Source organism: Sturnira hondurensis, unplaced genomic scaffold (assembly GCF_014824575.4).
Source record: "Sturnira hondurensis isolate 20B ecotype Veracruz unplaced genomic scaffold, ASM1482457v3 Scaffold0006693, whole genome shotgun sequence".
Classification (NCBI taxonomy): Eukaryota; Metazoa; Chordata; class Mammalia; order Chiroptera; family Phyllostomidae; genus Sturnira; species Sturnira hondurensis.
Genome location: NW_028079324.1, coordinates 629,251 through 647,852, shown reverse-complemented (window position 1 = coordinate 647,852; position 18,602 = coordinate 629,251). Strand labels below are relative to the sequence as shown.

Genomic DNA, 18,602 nt, shown 5'->3' with positions numbered 1-18,602 from the left:
CTTCAGTATTATTTAATCCTCAGCTTCAAAGTCTGTTACAGACATGAATACTACCAAGGAATGACACTAAATGGAAATATTTTATAAGTACCTAGACAGTGAAGGGGCGATCAGTGCTCCCTGGACTCTTTAAATGCCCCATAGAAGAGGAAATATTTAAGCAAAGCATTACAGATGAGGAATGAGTTTGACCTGCAAAACCTAGCGAGACAGTCAAGGAAGCAGAAAGCCATTCCGTTTTACAGGGAGTCAGAGTTAAGTTTGAAAGTGGGGAGTCGCAGAAGAGCAGGCTGCAAAGACCGGGAGAGAAGAGACTCTTTAGACCTTCCCTGGTAGGCTCATGATTGGACTTGATCATGTAGTTAATAGGTAGGCATTAGTCTTGAGTTCATTCTGGGCTCTTGACCATGGCCTTGATTCTTGCCTCCTACATCTTTCATTCTTTACTCAAAAATTGCCATTTCTCTGAGCCAGTTTTCACTTTTTTCAATCCTTTCTATTTTTATACACTATTTTTCCCCTCTTGTCTCTCCCTAACTCTTCTTTAACTCCCCGAATTCCCACATTTCAGCCATCTGTCACTCCTTGTCACTGTTCCCCTGAGCTGCTCACACATGGCCAGGTCTTCCGCCAGGACAAAATCACTCAGTGCACAAATGGACCAGGTTGCATGTGTCCTCTTGCTGGGTCTGCTGTGTGCCCCGGGCATTTGTCCATTTATGTTGCTTCCATACATAATTTTTTCATCTGATAACAATTGAAAGTTACTTTCTGGAGCTTGTGAATAACTCTGAAGACAGGATGACTGTGTACTCTAAATATTCCAAGAGAGGCAAGCTTGTTTATCTTTGAGAAAATGACCAGATACTGTTCAGACTCTCAACTTGAATTCAAGGAACTGACAAAGAGAAGCGTTGGAGATGATCCGAAGCAGGGCAGAAAGGGGTAACTCAGTAGGTAAAAGATTAATGTCACCGTTTGATGACATTGCACCTTAAATTCTATCTGGCAGTTTCACAAGCCTCTTTATTTTCATATTTTATCACACATTTTCACGTGATCAAGGAGTAAACGGAGTCAACGATTAATCTGTCTCAAACTAAATCATTCACAAAATGACTAAAACATCACAGGATTGTATTCTTGACCCAACTACATGAAGGTTTGTTTTTCTGTTTCCCTCAGTCTTGCTCCTTTCCTCCAATCACTTTCTTATCCCTTCCGTTTTCCCCTTTTGCCTACTTTGGAATATTTTGCCAAGTCTTATCCAGTTGCTCATTGTACAGTTTCCCATAACCGCATCGGAGCTCATTCTTTTTCTTCATTTGTCACATTTTATTTCCCATGGAGTGTGTTTTCCTACAGCTTGGATAAGTTTTGAAAACACCTTAAATTTCTGCCGCGTTTTCATATAAAACACGCGAGGCTCCGTTTCTCCTATTATTCCCTATATAAAAAAGCTGCCGTTCTTTCTTGTCTGTAATTCTGCCCTTCCCTCAATTTGACCCGACTTGAAAGACTTAGATGTATGTGTCATTTTCGATAATCTAGGAGCATTTCTCAATTTCAAAAGGGTACAGGAAGTTGAGAGTAATGCAGTAACTGTGAAACATGCCCCTCGTGCTTGCTTTCCCCTCCTCCATGTATCTCTCACCTCCCTTTTCTTTAACAATGTGTCTACTTTGTTCACCTTTCCCCCCGACCCCCTGAGAGTCAGATTCAGTCACTTAAGGTGGGATTTCACGTTTTTATATTTTGAAAAAGCCCCCCTAGGGGGGTCTGAAATGCGGTCGGATTAAGAGTGATGGAAGCAAAACACAATAAGCTTTCAAACTATGATGAATAATCCAATAGATTTAATTATGATTTTCTTTCTGCCCCAAAGTAAGACTAGATGTTAATTGCCAGAGCAATAGATAAGGATGCTTATGACAACAGAACATTAATGCGATATCAAGGCTTGGGAATTTCACTGGTAGCGATTACTTTAGTACTTAAAATATTTCAAAGCTATGGAATTAAAATTAATTTCATTTTTCACTAAGTGAGTAAAGTCGGTCGAGGTTCTGCATTTAATTTTGTGAATCCAATTTTATCTCCTTCAGGCTCAGAGGCTAACTGTAAAACATCACGTACAAAATTGGGCTACCTATTATGATCCACTATTTTGCTGCCTTTTGCTTTATTACTGAAAATGCTCCTCAAGTAGATCGTGCAATGTAAATACTTCTGATTACAAAAATCTTCTCCCACAAATAACAATAGACTTTAATGAGCTCTTCTTTCACAAAATTAAAAAACCTGAAGACCCTAATTCAAGACTTCCTATCAATGAGATTTACCTCTAAGCATGTTAAATGATTGCTTCATTGTTAGCTATTCAATTCTATTTCTTATCTGAGGGATAGCAATAATAAAACCTTTGTCGATTCTACAGGTGGGTCATAAAAGTCACTGTACGCACCAGCCTTGAGGTAGAAGGGCCAAACTCCAAACCACAAAGGGAAGGGGGCATAGATGCATGTTCTGAAGCAGCTGTAGTTGAAAGCATTGGGGACCAGCAACAGGGATTCTTTAGTTACTTAACAGAGATTCAGAAGGCATTTACTCCATCATCTTACTACCCAGTGTGCTGCTCCCAGACCTGCAGTATGGGCATCCCCTGAAGCTTATTAGAAGTAGAGGATTTGGGGCCCTCCACAGACCTGCTGCATCAGAACTGGCAGTTCACAGCGAGCAAAACAGAGACAAACTCATGGATAGAGAGCAGGATGGGGGGTGGTTAGGGCATGGAGGGATCAAGCAAAAAGGTCAAAGGACTCATGGGTGTGGACAACAGTGTGGTGATGGTGGAGTGGGGGAGGAGGGTATAAGGAGGCTAAACGGCAATGAAAAAGGAATCCAATAAAATCAATCAATTAAACAAATAAGGAAGAAAAAAGACTTGGCAGTTCAACAAGCTGTCTAGGAGCTTCTGTACTTCTCGAGTAGGTGCCCCTAGTAGGTGCTCCATTCATTTTAGATCAGTATCACTGATACTAGTGGGTGTTGGACAACCACTGGGGATACACGTTAGAGCCCCAATCCTTTCCCTCTGTCCTATAGGCAAAGCTCTCCCCATGGCAGGAGTCATTCGTGATGGCGTGACTCAGCTCACTGCCAAACCCCTGTCAATTCCGCCTTCACACTTCATGCCACAGCTGGCCTTTCCTTCCCCGTGCACTGTCAAAACTCAAGGTGTACTCCCAGTGCCTCTCTGTCAGACTCCTGTTTTGCCCGTGTCCCTGCCTTAACAGTAGCCCAGACTGGGCCTCAGGATTATCCAGAAACACAGACCTAGCTCTCACAGTCCTGTGCTTAAACTTAAGGCATTTTCTGTAGCCTTCCGATGAATTACAAACTCTTGGGGGGAGAAAAAAGTCCTCTCTCTCCCCAGTGCCACACCTTTCCCTAAACTAGCAGTCTCATACAGTGACATATGGGGGCTGGCACAAGTGACACCCCCTTTTTATTACAAAACCATAAGCGTGTCATTCTGAAACATAACAGTATCACACTCAAGCACGCCATAGGACATTTCAGGTGACATGTTCACATTGAAACTATAAATGGTGACACCCGTATTATCACCCTACCAACCACACGCAAGCAGGCGTTACTTCTGCCGGACCCCGGAGCGCCCAGATGTCTGCATACGTTCCCGGTCAGATCGTGGAAAATGCACACCCGGAGGCCTTGCCTTCTGCCATCCCCACACCCCGCTGACCTTTCAGGGGCCCAATAGCTATTCTTCAAATTCCAGATTTCCTCCCAAGGTCTCTTCTGTCACCCTTCCACTAAGATCATCCCTTTCCCAATCTGCCCTGTGCTTTCTACATAGAACAGTGCCTTTCTGTAGAGGAAATACCTTGCTTTCTGTACCCTACAATATACAGACCAGAACACAGTCACCCCTCCAACTGCATCTAATCTCAACTAGATTGCACACCGCCTAAAACCTCAAAAATTGCACTTCTCTGAATGTCTAGGATGTCCGATGATACATATTCACACTAATGAAACTATAGCCATAAGGAGACTGAGCACCTCCGTTTCTCCCTCCTCCCATCCTTTCCCACTTGTTTATATAGATCCATGCATTCACTCAACAGATGCTTATTGCAGGCTCTTGTGATGTACCAGATGTTGTACTAGGCATTAGGACACAATCTCTGACCTCACGGAATTTACGGTACAAAAGGAAGGTAGACAGAGTTTGTTTTAAAGGGGTATTTCCTGATTACTTAAAAAGATGTCATGTGTAACACTGATCTGAACAGGTGGCAAAGAAATGTAAGTAATGGAGCAAAGTCAACTAGTGGCCAGGAAAGACCCCATGTTTGCTAGAGAATCTGATCAGCACGAAAGCTTCTGAATTGTTCGGTAACTGTGTATAGTTTTATATTCATTGGGAGATACTATGTCCCTGGAATAATGGCCTCCTTATAACTTCTTGCTGATTTATTGAGTCTTTGAAACTGCTGAAAGTTATGCTATCAAAAGTTCTAGTATTCAAAATATTGCACCACAGTAGTAAAAAAAAAATCAAGTAGTTTATGGGGAATGCAAATCTAAGGGAGATTTGACCCAGTTTCAGAAGACAGGCATTCATGCATTCCTTTGGCAAGGATGTTCCGGAGTTTCCTGGGTCTTGGTATTGGCTCAGGCAAGGGACAGGGGCATGTAAGCGTATTAGGTGTCTGAACATCCATCAGAACAGCATTCTGCATACTGACTGCACGCTATTAGTACCTAAGGATATGTGAGTCCTCTCGACTTAAATATGGCAGGTACCTTAAGTTCCCCTATTATTTCATTTTCTAAAGTTCGGATTTAATAATGGGTTCCAATAACTGCTCTACCAATTCTAGACTAACTTTCAAAAAAGGTAGAGTGCCATTTTTATATCATGGTAAAAAGCATTTTTGTTTCTATGCATATTTGGCTGTAATAGCCTCTCTTTTTTTTTGGTAATAGTCTCTTTAATGGAACTATTTTTTTTTTCTGGCATTCTACTTTTAAAATTTCATTCAGGATAAAAAGTAGAACATATCTAAGTTCGACACCATCAATGACTCATAGGAGTTTTCTGGTGGCTATAGATTATTTTTAAATTTTTTGCCGTACCTTAGAGATTTCTTGATAGGCTGCCCCAGAAAGCAATTATTTCTCAGTTTTAGGATTCAAAATGCACTGATAGAAACAGAGGTTGAAATAAACTTCCTTCTAATACAGTAATGAGTTTGTGGTTATGTATTTCCAGGGGTCTTATTTTTTCCGTAATACTGTGGCTAAACTATGTATTTTCTTTTCCACCTCTCACGTCGACGGTCGCTAAGAAATGCAAATACCTTGTTCACGTTTAAATTTGACAACAGTTCATAGACTATTAAACACGGAACACCCTTGTGGGGACAAGAAATCGAATTTGCCCTTGAGAAGGTTTTCAACTAATTGATTTGTAGGACAGTATAACATCCTCTAGCTGACAGGCTTTACAAATATAAAAACTGGAGCTGAACTGAGAGGGCACTTTTTTTTTTTTTACTAACACATAAAAGGTGTCTTTCTGTCTTGTATCATGTCAGTTTCATAGAGAAACTTTCACGTGGAGCTTTATTATTTCTTTCTCTCCCAGCAACACCGTGTGTGGCAACGCATTGTTTAATCTTTTCTCAAATAAAAGGACACAGGGCTTCATTTTGGTTTTGCCTTTTCGGTACCTTCCAGGAACTCCAGGATGGCATCGGGCAGCGGCACCTTGTTGTCGGAGTATTGAACGCAACTGGGGAGGAGATCATTCAACAGTCCTCAAAAACAGATGCCGGGATTCTACAAGAAAAATTGGGAAGCCTGAATCTGCGGTGGCAGGAGGTCTGCAAACAGCTGGCGGAAAGAAAAAAGAGGTAGGGTGACAAATGAGAAATAAAATAGGAATTTTAAAATGTAGCAGAGCTATTTGAGCTATCCTTAAAAGACAAAGATTTTGTGAAAGCTGATAACCGGGGTGAAAGGTGTTAATATTAAGGAGTCCGTTACCAGTAAATCAATAGCAATGATACATGTTTTTTTCTTTCTTTTTCTCATCTTCTGAAATGTGCAGTTGTTGCTAGTTAAGTGGAAAGTGCTTTTCTGCTACTTTAAACTTTCAAGTCTGTCTCTCAAATCACGTGATTGTCTAAATATGAATGTCATAAGTATATTCCAACGTTAACAAGCTGAGAACCAATGATTTTTTTTTCTAAGAAGATGAGAAAAGGAAATTATAAAGAACTGTTTGGTAGGAAAGACAGCTCTTTGGCTAGATGTTTAAACAGCTACTGACTGCGAGGCTAAAAAAAAAAAAACGTGCAGGTGATATTTACAGTTTAGTTCCACTGCGTTTTGTAGTACATTGTTGAAGAGGGACTTGGGCCAGAAATGTTCAAATCTAAAGGGGAAAACAAAATCTCAGAAAGGTTATTATTGAATTCAATCATCATTTAACTTTCCCTGGGAATGCACTGAAAACACAGAAAGCCAAATGCATGCCGCTGCAGTTGGAAGGCACAGATATTTTTATAAATGGGATTTTGTATTATGCTTCCAGTTGATGCTGCTAATGCTTCCCGTTCCATCAGGGACGACTTGGCCTTTATTTACCAAATGGGACTATTGTTGTGAACAGCGCAAACTCAGTTCTATTGCCAGGCTCTTGCTTCCTACCTTGCATCCACATAATAGGGGAATGTTGAATATTTAGAAAGCTAAAACAACTCATTGATAAACGTCTTTGGTGAGGATGTGTTAGAAAGGTTTTGGAATCGTGCCCATTGTTTTTGCCCACCTCCTCTTGCCGCCTTTGCTTCGTGTTGCATTATTCAGAAAGTAGGGTGAATTTATGTTCTGGTACAAAATAGATGCATTAGGTGACCTATGCCACATGCACGCAAATCTTGCTAAAGTGAAAAAATAAGAGCATCATCTAAAAACAGTTTTCTTTTTTTCATCTTCATTTAAAAAATGTTGTAATTTATATATTGATGACATAAAATAAAGACCCAGCCTTTGTAGTTGGTACAACCTTTGTAACTTTCCTTGGGAAAGTTACATACTTTTCTCCTAAGTTGAAATCCTTCTATTAAATGCACAGCTATCCCATTATTTAAATAACTGATATGTTTACACTATGAACAGGTTTAAACCTGTATAGTGTGCTTTCTGAACATGGCTCAGTCTGGTCTAAATAAGACGTTAAGAAATGAAACGATTAAGAAAAATTGACACGCTATAAAAATAAATATCTTAAATTCATAAAGTGGGTTCAGTTGATTAAAGGCTTATTTCTTCTTTATATATATATATATATATATATATATATATATATATATATATAAAGTATTATTTCTCACTTTTAAATATCTTATAGTGTTTGAATACATTATATTAGTATTTTCTGTGGTAACTTTTTCACCTGAACTTTTAAAATTTTGCTAGCTGTTATTGATTTCCAAATACAAATTAGAACTTATACATGAAGATAGAGCAATATGCCCATTTTGCCAAATAAGCTTTAAAATTTTAGATCCTTTTAAGTTTATGAGAAAGCGGTATATGCTGACGCTGTTGTGAAATATTACACAAATTGCAGCTTAATTACAACTAGGGATTTGGCTGTAATTGGTTAGAATAATTTCTCCCATTTAAACATTTTGACCTACATTAAATATTGCACTTTTGTGCTTTAAAAAGTTAAGATCAGCTTCCTTGAGCTTTTTTTTCTAACTCTGCTTTTCGAGTTGTCAATTTCACGCTACATTTTAAAAATAAATGTTAGCATATTTAAATTTCCACTGAGATCAGTTTTGTGGTGTACTTCCTCGGGATTTTTGTATCATTTGAATTTTATGAAATGTAAAAAAGTAGTAAAATGTAAGTGCCGTTTCTACCAATACACTCACAGCTATTTCCAAGCATCAGACAGCAAATAAAGTAACACCAAATAATATTTTATAAAGAATACGTTAACCTAACGGTTGTGGGAAGGCTGTATACTCATGAAGCTATTATTAATCAATGGCGTACTTTCGGTACGACCCAAGCAGAAGTTTGAAGGAAATAGCAGTTATTTGTTGCACAGGTGAAAAATCAGGTGGTTATTGAAGGTTTCAACAGTTTTCTTAGTTTGCAGTGAGCTTTAAGCATAGCTGTTGGAAATATTTAATGTTTCTTAGTTCACATACACCAATGAAAGAGCATGTATAATGCAAACCAAAAAAAGTCTGCAAAAACTATTGGTAGCACTACAGCTACACAATTGTAAACCTTTCTCTTTGGAAATGCACGATATCAGAAATCTGAGGAGGAGGTGTTCAGAGAACTGCAAATGGCAATGGACGTCCATTAAGGTTAGGCTATGTTGGAAGTCAATGAAGTAGAAAATACAGTCAATTAGCTGTGCAGTTTAAGATAGAAAATGCACCGCCGCCTCAATTACGTAGCAGAGGAGCCAGATAACATCTATGGGGTTAAGCGTGATAGCAAGAACTTTAATGATGGCTTAGCCCCCCAGATTGTCTTTGGAAATGAAATAGATGCAGATGAAACCCTGCCAGCCGTAAAGGGAAGCCATAGGTTAGAACAAAGCAGGGGTGTGTATGAAGATTTTTAAGCCTGTGTCTCTTGATAAAATTCAAGGAGTACTATGAGCTTTAATGGAGGGAAGAATTGCCTCTGATCTCACTGACCTTTAACTGAAAGTGAGCATTCCCTTCATTTTGAATAAGGGCAACAAACCGGAATCATACTAGCAGTACTCACGAAATCACACATGTTTTCATATCTCATTAGATTTGGTAGAGTCGTCTCAAAATCTTGTCCATGCTTATCTCTGCATCAAAACTATTATCTAATAGCAGTGGCTATTAGATCTGGCATAAGATCGTATTAATGTGTTCATAATACACAATCACTTGCATTAGTATATCACACATTTGGTTTTCCGGTAAGCTTTTACTATATAAAATCAATAAAGTTGGTTTCTTTAGGAGTCCTATGTATTTTGTACCGCTCACTGACAAACAGTATTCGAACAAGGAATCTCGGGCTTCACCAGATTGCCAGTGGCGTCCATGGCATCAGAATGATCTTAACTATTTCTAGCCAGCCGGCCGATGGAATGCCCACAATGGGAAAGCTCCGAATCGTAACCCATGAGCAATAAACACTGACCTCAAGACATGACCTCTCCTTTTCCCTTTAGACAAGTGGGATACTACTTTCCCCCTTTTGCAGATAAGGTAGTTATTGTACTAACATGGGCTGGAGAATAAGTTTTCGTTTGCATGTTACCTGGTAAGAAATACTGCTTGCCATTTTTCCCAGCTGTTTTTAGTGAAAAATTTCAAGCATATGGAAAGAATGTAGCATAATGAACACCCGTGTACTCTTCTGTCCTTCTCCTAATCTCCTAGATTCAATAATTAAGAATTAACACTTAACCGTGTATGTCTTTTGCTTTCTCCCTCTCCCTCAGATCTGCTTTTTTCTCTAAGCAATAACACACACACATACTTTTTGTTGTTTTAACATTTGCAAGTTATAAACACTCCTACACTTCACCCTAAACACATCAGCATTCATCATCTGAGAGTAGTGCCGCGCCATATATTACCATAGTTGTTTCTCATACTCAACGAAAGTAAAATACCATAGTGTTATGTCAGATCCTGCCCACATCCAAAGTTCCCCGTTAGTATCCCATCGTGTTGCATGCATTGTATATGGTTTTGTAGGGGAGGGGGAAAAAACTCTTTTTCCTCTACCTTCTAAGGTTTCATTTCAGAGTTGGTGAGTTAAACTGACAAAAACACCTTAATGAGAGAACAGACATACAAATCTTAATCGATGTTTCTCTGGCATGAGGGGCTTCATGGAGTAGAAGTAAAAACCCCAAAGAAGTGGTAGGCCTACGAGCTATATACCATTTTAACAAAGCGTGATAAATTAGGCCAAGACGAAGGAAAACAGGTTTGTGCTTCGAGGGCTGACATATTGTAAGAAGGTAAATGAAGTATATGGGGGAAACTAATGGAAGATAAGGGATATTTCATTAAGGTGGGTTTTTTATTTTTACTTTGAGTAGAGTTTCTTTATGCAGATTCAAGATGATGCTGTGTCCAGCCATAAAAGTCATCTACTCCTGGTCCAGGAAACAGGAGGGGGAATTCCCTTTAGAAAGGGAAACGGATACCCTACCTTCAGGCAGAAACAGAGCAAGACAGCTTTCCCTGAGTCTGCTGTTTATCAGTTGACTTCAGCTCAAAATAATCCTTATGCCAAAGTGGCATATTTTAAAGGGGCATTTTCTGATTCCCTTCAGCTATTGCGTTTCCTCAGTCTCTTTTATGCTAAGACAGCTCTCCCTCCTCCTCCTCCCTCCTTCCCTCCCTCCCCCTTCCTCCCCCCTTCCTCCCTCCCCCCCTTCCTCCCCTTCCTCCCCTTCCTTCCCTTCCTCCCCTTCCTCCCCTTCCTCCCCTTCCTCCCCTTCCTCCCCTTCCTCCTCTTCCTCCTCTTCTTCCTCTTCGTCTTCTTCATTTTTTTTTACTGATACTGACATTTGAAAGAGCCCAGTACACTATCCTCAAAAAAAAAACCCTTATCTTTCTAGATTTCTTATATTTTTCCTTCTTGATATAACTTCACTTGTTCTCTATACCCTGTATTTCTTGTAAACTGAAAGTTGAGTCTAGATGAGACTTGAAAAATGCAATTCAAATGGGTTTGGCAAGAACGCATCTAATAGGATGCTGCACACTTAATGTCACATCCAGAGATGCGTAATAGGAGGTACTTCCACTCCAAATGCTGCTGAGTTTGGTCACTTCGTTACAGTGGTGGCTATCAGATCTTGAATCATCAAGTAACAATGCTGTCTGAAATTAGTAAGTCATCTTTTGGATTTAACATCCATTGGTGATCCTTATTTATCTCAATGATTACATCGGGGGTTGCAAAATGGTGATTTTCCTTATTCTGACATAGTCCTACAGGCTGATTTCTTCTTTCAACACACAAGCACACACACACACACACACACACAGGGTTTTCTTTTTTTCTCTCTTGGATGTCAATATGGCCTTACGTGTTTGTGTGCATTTAATGCGTTTGAATGAATTACAGTTATGAGTCTTGCTGATGCTCACCTTTACCCAATTTGAGCAGCAGGAGCTCGTTCAAGCTTCCTGCTTTAATACCCCAGGCTCACCTTGTATTTTTCCTGCCCCAGGTTTGGAGGCAACCATTTTCCCAGGGGCCCTTGGTGTCTTTTAGTGGCGAATGGTATATAGAAACCAAGATTTGGGCAGTAGTCCCTTCTCTAAGGAATATTGCCACCTTTCTTGGTAAGCCATGATAGGGGAAAAAAGTTTTCACATCACTTCCACAAGAGAGTAAAAATCTCTTTCAGAATACACCCCAGTTCACTGTAAGGCTAGGCATATTTTAAAACCCTTGCATGTAAGACTTTAGGTAAAATTAGTAGTTTCTTATTCATTTCAATGCCTCTACTTCTGAATGTTTGAACCAAAGTTTACCTGTATATAATCTATGCTAGTTTGCCAAGTAAATTAATGGTGCAAATAAGCTAATGGGATACATTCCTAAATGCACTTAAGGGAAGAAATTGTTTTTTAAAGACCTTAGCTCATTGTTTGCATGCAAATAGATGCTGTTAATTAGAAATGAGCCTTATCTAATTCATTAACATAGGCCTAGTAGGACCTCTTCTTGAAAATCTCCGTTAGCAATTGATATTACTCCATGCACTCTTGTAAGACAACTGCTTTCTCTTACGTTCTCTTTAATTTTGGCTTCTCACTAATTCAGCTTTCCCTAACAAAATCGCCTTTAGTGTAGCACCTTTATTTTCTACAAAATGAAAATCCAAATATTTCAGTGTAATTCAAAAGTCTTTTCACAGTGTGCGCCATCTTTTCAAATGTACCCAGCATATCCAAGTAAACCGATGCTAAACCTTCTCACACATTCACACTCTGCCCCCTGGGATCTCTCCAGCCCTAACTTCAGTCCACTTGCTGTGTACTTGAACTTCCCTGGTTCCTCATCCCAGGTTTTGTTTGACCCTCACTGTCTCTTCATTCAGCCCAGAATTTGCAAACTGAGTGCCCACAGGCTGAATCCATCTTGGAAAGGCATACAGTGTTTTTCCTTAGGAACTGTTTTTGAAATAAATGCCAGCATTTAACAATTGAGAAGCTTTATGTATATATTTTTTAAAAATATGTATCCCTGTCTCCTTTTGAAAACTTAGATTTGCCCTACACACTCATTCTCACACTGTCTCAAGGCGCCGTCAGCTACAACCAAGTAACAGGTGTTTCCGACTCTGGCTACTCCAAGTGTGGCCTCCAAACCAGCACACAGACATCACCTGGGAACTGCTAAGAAATGCAGATCTGATGAATCACAGTCAGCATTCTAACAAGATTCCCAGGTGATTTATGTGCACCTTCAAGTTGAAGAAGCGCAGGTTTGAGCAAGCAAGCTTGCTCTTCAGTTTGCCACACCTGTTTCACCACACTCATCGGTTGCGTGCCCAGAGGCATTTGACTTGGTAATACTTCATAGAGTTCCTTGTGTAAGATTACGGTGGTGGTGGTGACAGCATGAATATTACCAGGCATGGTTCCAAGTGCTTCACATAGCTCATGCGATCTCCATCACAACTCTATTGTTATTTTCCTTTGTACAGAAGGGCAACTGGGGCACAGACTGTGGACGTTCTTTGCCCAAGATCAAATGACTACCAAGTGTTTGAACCAGGATGTGAACCTAAGTAGTCTGACTTCAATGTCCTTACTGTACATCTGGTTTTGCATTGCTTCTCTTACCTTTGATCTTTAGTATTATTCTCTGATGCACTTCAGTTTTTGCCCAGCAACCCCTCACTTGCAAAGTTCATCTCCTTAGCTGGCCATGCTTAGCAGCAAGGGAATAGGACATAGAATATGTTCTCTTTTTTAAATATATTTTATTGATTATGCCATTACAATTCTCCCATTTCCCCCCTTCATTCCTCTCCACCTTGCACACCCCCTCCCTCCCACATCCCCCCCCTTTAGTTCATGTCCATGTGTCATAAGTTCTTTAGCTTCTACATTTCCCACACTACTCTTGCCCTCCCCCTGTCTATTTTCCCCCCCACCATCTATGCTACTTATTCTCTCTACCTTCTCCCCACCCTCTCCTCCTCCCACTCCCCTGTTGCTAACCCTCCATGTGATCTCCATTTCTGTGGCTCCGCTCTTGATCTAGCTGTCTGCTTAGTTTGCTTTTGTTTTAGGTGTGGTTGTTAGTAACTGTGAGTTTGCTGTCCTTTCACTGTTCCTATTTTTTATCTTCTTTTTCTTAGATAAGTCCCTTTAACATTTCATGTAATAAGAGCTTGGTGATGATGAACTCCTTGAACTTGACCTTATCTGAGAAGCGCTTTATCTGCCCTTCCATTCTAAATGAAAGTTTTGCTGGATGAAGCAATCTTGGCTGTAGGTCTTTGGATTTCATGACTTGGAATACTTCTTTCCAGCCCCTTCTTGCCTGTAAGGTCTATTTCATCTTTCCAACCATGTTATCCATCATTTGCACTACCCCAGCTTGTGTCTCAAGCATAACATGACTTGAAGTTGTCAGTCCTTTAGCTTTTGCAAAAACTATTTACTTTCTATGGTTGAATTGCCTTTCCCCTCATTTTTTTCCCTCAAAATTCTACCCATCCTCCAAAACTCAACTTAAGGACTGTTTTCTCAATGAGTGGTACCCAGTCTTCTGAAACAGAAGCAGTTTGATCTCTTAAGTTCTTCTTACTTGTTTTTAGAACACTCAGGTAACATTTTATAGATCTATCATGTATTACATCTACATATGTTTTATTTTCTCCAGCAAGAGTGAAAGCTTTATGGGGGCAAGGCAATACCTCATTCTCATCTCTATAATAAGCCCACAATATTTTGCAGAAAATCTAATACATTGCAGATGACCAAGAAATATCATTTTCATTTGAATAGTAAGCATTTGTATTGATATTGAATTAAACTGAACATTTAAATCTTTATACCGGGCGTGGTTATATAGGTTAAAAACAGACCTACAGAGTCAGGACCACTTTAAAAATGTTTTTATATCATATTTCCATAGACATGTTTTTTTCATTCTGGACATTGGGCTTGATCAATTTAAATCTTAAAACTTAGAAAAAGTTGGGTCACTGATTTATATTTTAGGTGTTCTCCAGAACTGAATACTCATGAGACACATGGCTTCAATGTCTATAAGTGCACACACTGAAAAGAAGCTCTTTGCATCAAATATTTTGTACATTTGTTTACCTCAGTTATACTGTATCACAACTAAGAAATTCTAAGTAAGTGAAGTAGGAATTAGTCTTGAAATTGGATATTTTTATCCTCATCCAGCTTATAAGCACAAGATGCTTTAAACATCATCCCTGTCACCAAAGAGCTATTTTAGATTGATCGGAGAGGATCATGCAGATATTATTCTCCACAGGTGTCTGTAGAGAAGCTGGTCTCTTCCCATCTGTTCTCTGATGACTCTTGAAAAGCTTTCAAGGGCGTTCATAATTCTTCATCAAAAGAGTATGGAAAATTTGCTTCATACTTAATCTTTTTATGTCATGTTTTATTCTTTGAAACTTGGCGAGTTTTAGTGAAACGGACTGACCGGAGCCAAACGTGCTGTCGGGCTGGCTGATACTACAATGTCACTCTGCATAGGTACACAAGTGAACACACTCAGGGCCCTCCACTAACTTTTATGGGGCTGGAGAAGTAGACGTTAGGGTGCCTAAGGCAGGGATGTTCTCTGGGATTGGCCTTGAAGGATGGCGCGAGTCAAGTGAAAAATGTATAGACCAGAGGGAAGGGGACATGAGCAAAATCAATGGAACAGGAAAGACTTGGCTACATTGAAGGCCTGCACAGAGGTTCAGTACAGAGAAGTTCTCCTAAATCTCCATTGACTTTTGATGATCAAATTGTCTTCAGCTCTTTATTCTATGTGGACCACCAGCTGCCCAGTTCCTGTTCCAGACTATGTGCTGCATATTACTTACCCAAAGAGGTTTTTGTAGGTTCTCTGGAACCATGTGCTTTGCCTCCCGCCATCGGAGAGTATGGTTTCCAAGAGTCTGTGGTGTGTTGGTCCCAAACTGTTTATGCAAGGTGTTCTTGTTCTTCGTAATTCTTTGTATGTAACTAAATATCACATACACTAGTAACACGAATGCAAAGAGAGTGTAAATTTCTATGAAAACTAAGTGGAATGCTTTGGAAGACTTAACAAAGTTGGTTAGTAAAGAAAAGATGCTATTCACTTACACATAGATTGGAGGTAGAGAGTAGAAACCACAAAAAATCTGGAAGGATTTTGCATTTAGATTCCTTCGAATGTCTCTAAATCTTACTCTACTTCAAAGAAACCAAAATTGAAGTCATAGGTTATGTGTAGAAGTGTTCCTTGCATGAAAAAATACACTGAACTTCGATCAGTGGACCCATATACCAGGAAAAGTCTCATACCTCATACCAAACGAGTGGTGAATTAATGATCATTTATATGTTCCAAGAGAAAAGAAAATGTTTGAATATGTAGAAAGGACTCTGTATAATCCTTCTGATTTAATAATAACCCAGAACACTGCCTATCTACTTGTCTTAATCAAATTCAATAAGAGAATTTCTCTTGTATGTCTCAAGGACCAAGGATGGTATGGTGATGAAGATAGCAGTCAAGATGGCTCAGGTCATGGCAGATTTTGTATCTCCAAGAAAAAAATCCCCTTCTTTTCTAGGGTGGGATGGGAGAACATCGGCATGTTTTTAAATAGTTTGCATTTGGAACCACTTGGGCCCCTCTGGTGGTTGTGTCGACCTCGGGGTGCAGGAAAGAGGGTGAGACTGACTGTAGAATGATTCTGGTCATTTTGTGGTATTTCAGATTAGGGACGATGAATGGTGAAGCAGATTAAAACTTGCAGAGATGTGACAGACTCAAGATACTCAATAGATGGAAGCAAAATAACTTGGTAATTGATTACTTGAAATTGAGGGAGGATGGAGGGGGCCTTCTAGGATGACCCCCTTCTACAGATTTCTGGCTTGGGAAATTGGCTGAAGGGAGTACTATGAGCTACAATAGGAAATGCAAGGGGGGTGGTACCCAGATGGGGAGAGGAAAGCAAATTAGCCATAGAGTTTAACTGGGGATATGATAGGTTTGAGGAGCCTGTGGAACATCTAAACCAAGATGGTCAGAAAATATGCATTTGGAAGGTCTGCCCAGGAGCTATCTGGCCATGTAATATGACAAATAGAGACATTTATGGAAGAAGTTACAAGAAACATTGTACATAGGACAATGACGCCTCGGCCCCCTTCAAAGCTGGCACCTTGGGACTTCACACAGTTCTCCCAGTCGGCACCAGCTGTCCTGTCAATTTTTCCTAAATCTCATTGATGGTCTGAAATTTTTTCCCTTTCAAAGGTGATTTTAGTTTTGGGAAAAGCCAGAAGGCACAGGGCACCAAATCTGGGCTGTAGGGGGACTGGGTTACCAAGGTGATTTGATATTTGGCCAAAATACACTGCATGAGACGTGATGTATGAGTGGGTACATTGGCCTGATAAAGCTGCTAATCACCAGTTGCCCATAGCTGTGGCCCTCTGGGTCATCTGAATAGTTTCCGTGGAGGAATGTTCAAGCTTCCCGCAAAATTTCATGCAGATTCATTGTTTTACTCAGTCAGTCATTTTGAATGTGATGACCACACAGTACACATGCTCACTCAACAGCACCTACCACCCCCCTGACTAGTACAATGAAGGTATCACTGTTCACGCATGCGCATTCCAGTCCACTCTTCTTGGCTGACAGGTTACATTGATGTAACACCATCTGTTCTCATCGTATTAACAATGGCTGGACATTTTCTGAACAAGCTGCATAAATCTGAACAGCGGGGAGAAACAAGGCTTAACACATTGAGCTACTTATTCCTTTTTCAGTGGAGAGATGGTATCAATCCCCAGTGAGCTAACTGCTTCTCACTGAGATCCCTTTCTCATGTCATTTATTTACTATTTGGTAACCAAAACAGAGTCCCCAGAGAACATGTCAACCAATAATTGCTGCTGTGAGGAAGGGGTGCAGGTGTCAGGCAGTTGCCAGGGCAGATAAGTACTTGTGGTGACTAGTGAACAGAGGTAATAATATATGTGATCTCTGTAGGGCCACAGACTATCACACATTGGCAGGTTTGGTAAACAAAATTTTGAGGATAGATCAAGAGAATATGTCAGTGTCAACATGCAGGAAAATAAGTTCAAAGTTTCCATCCTACTGATTGCGGATCAGAAATGTTGCCTCTATATGTTTGGAACACACTGTGGAAAGAGAAGATGCCCACAAGCATATTGAAAGCATGGATACAGTGTTCAGAGAAATGCAGATGGTCAATACAGATGCAGCTAGAAAGCCCGGAACATGAGAAGCAAGTCCAAAGCAAAGCACAGTCCACTAAAACTTACATGGGCCCTGGCCGGGTGGCCCAGGTTGTTCGAGCATCATCCCGTACACCAGAAAGGTTGCAGGTTCAATTACTGGTCAGGGCACCGACCTAGGTTGTGGGTTAGATCTCTAGTTGGGGCACGTATGGTGGGAGGCAGCTGATTGATGTTTCTCTCTCGTTGATATTTGTCTCTCTCCCTTCCTCTGTCTCTCAAATCAATAAACATATCCTCCAATGAGGCTTTTTTTAAAAATCCTCACCTGGGGTCCTGTAAATGCACTCTTTCTTTAAGGTTATTGCTGTCTAAAATCTATCCCTGGCTGGTGTGGCTCTGTGGATTGAGTGCTGGCCTGCAAAGCAAGGAGTTACTGGTTTGATTCCCAGTCAGGGCACATGCCTGGGTTGTGGGCCAGGTCCCTAGGAGGGGAAGCCTGAGAGGCAACCACACATTGATGTTTCTCTCCCTGTCTTTCTCTCTCCCTTCCCCTCTAAAAATTAATAAGGTAAACCTTTTTCAAGAAATAAGACAAAATAAATGACATCTGCCCATTCTCACCCATTTGACTTGACAGTAGCTATATTGCAACCCCACCATTTTCTTCAAACAGACCAAATGGTATGTTTCATTCTTTTAATTTTCCTTGTTGATGAAGAAACTGGAATCCTCCACCTTCAAGGCCTTTCCTGTGAGGCACATTACGTATTACAAGCAGTCACTTCCAAGGTGTGTTTTACGTTAGAATTGCAAACCATCATACCACTAAAAAGGAACACAACATCCACACACAGGTCAGTAGACCATGTCTGTGCACAAAAGAAAACACAAAGTCCCGAGACAAAAATGTGTTGGTCATTTTACTGATTCCATCTCTGGTTTTAGTAGTGGTAAAGGACACCTCAGATAAGTGTGCTGGGCTGGTATCAGGTTCCCTTTAATAGGTCTCTTCTGTTTTAGTAATTCTGGAGTGTTGTAGTTTGG

At 40.2% G+C, this 18,602-nt stretch overlaps 1 protein-coding gene across 1 annotated transcript in view; it reads left to right on the top strand.

Moving 5' to 3' along the window:
* Window positions 1–18,602, top strand: part of DMD (dystrophin) — a 1,607,686-nt gene that overhangs the window by 997,428 nt on the left and 591,656 nt on the right. Inside the window, exon 44 of the mRNA XM_037050278.1 lies at window positions 5,770–5,945. Within this exon, the coding sequence (XP_036906173.1) occupies window positions 5,770–5,945 (176 nt within the window). The remainder of the gene's footprint in view (window positions 1–5,769; window positions 5,946–18,602) is intronic.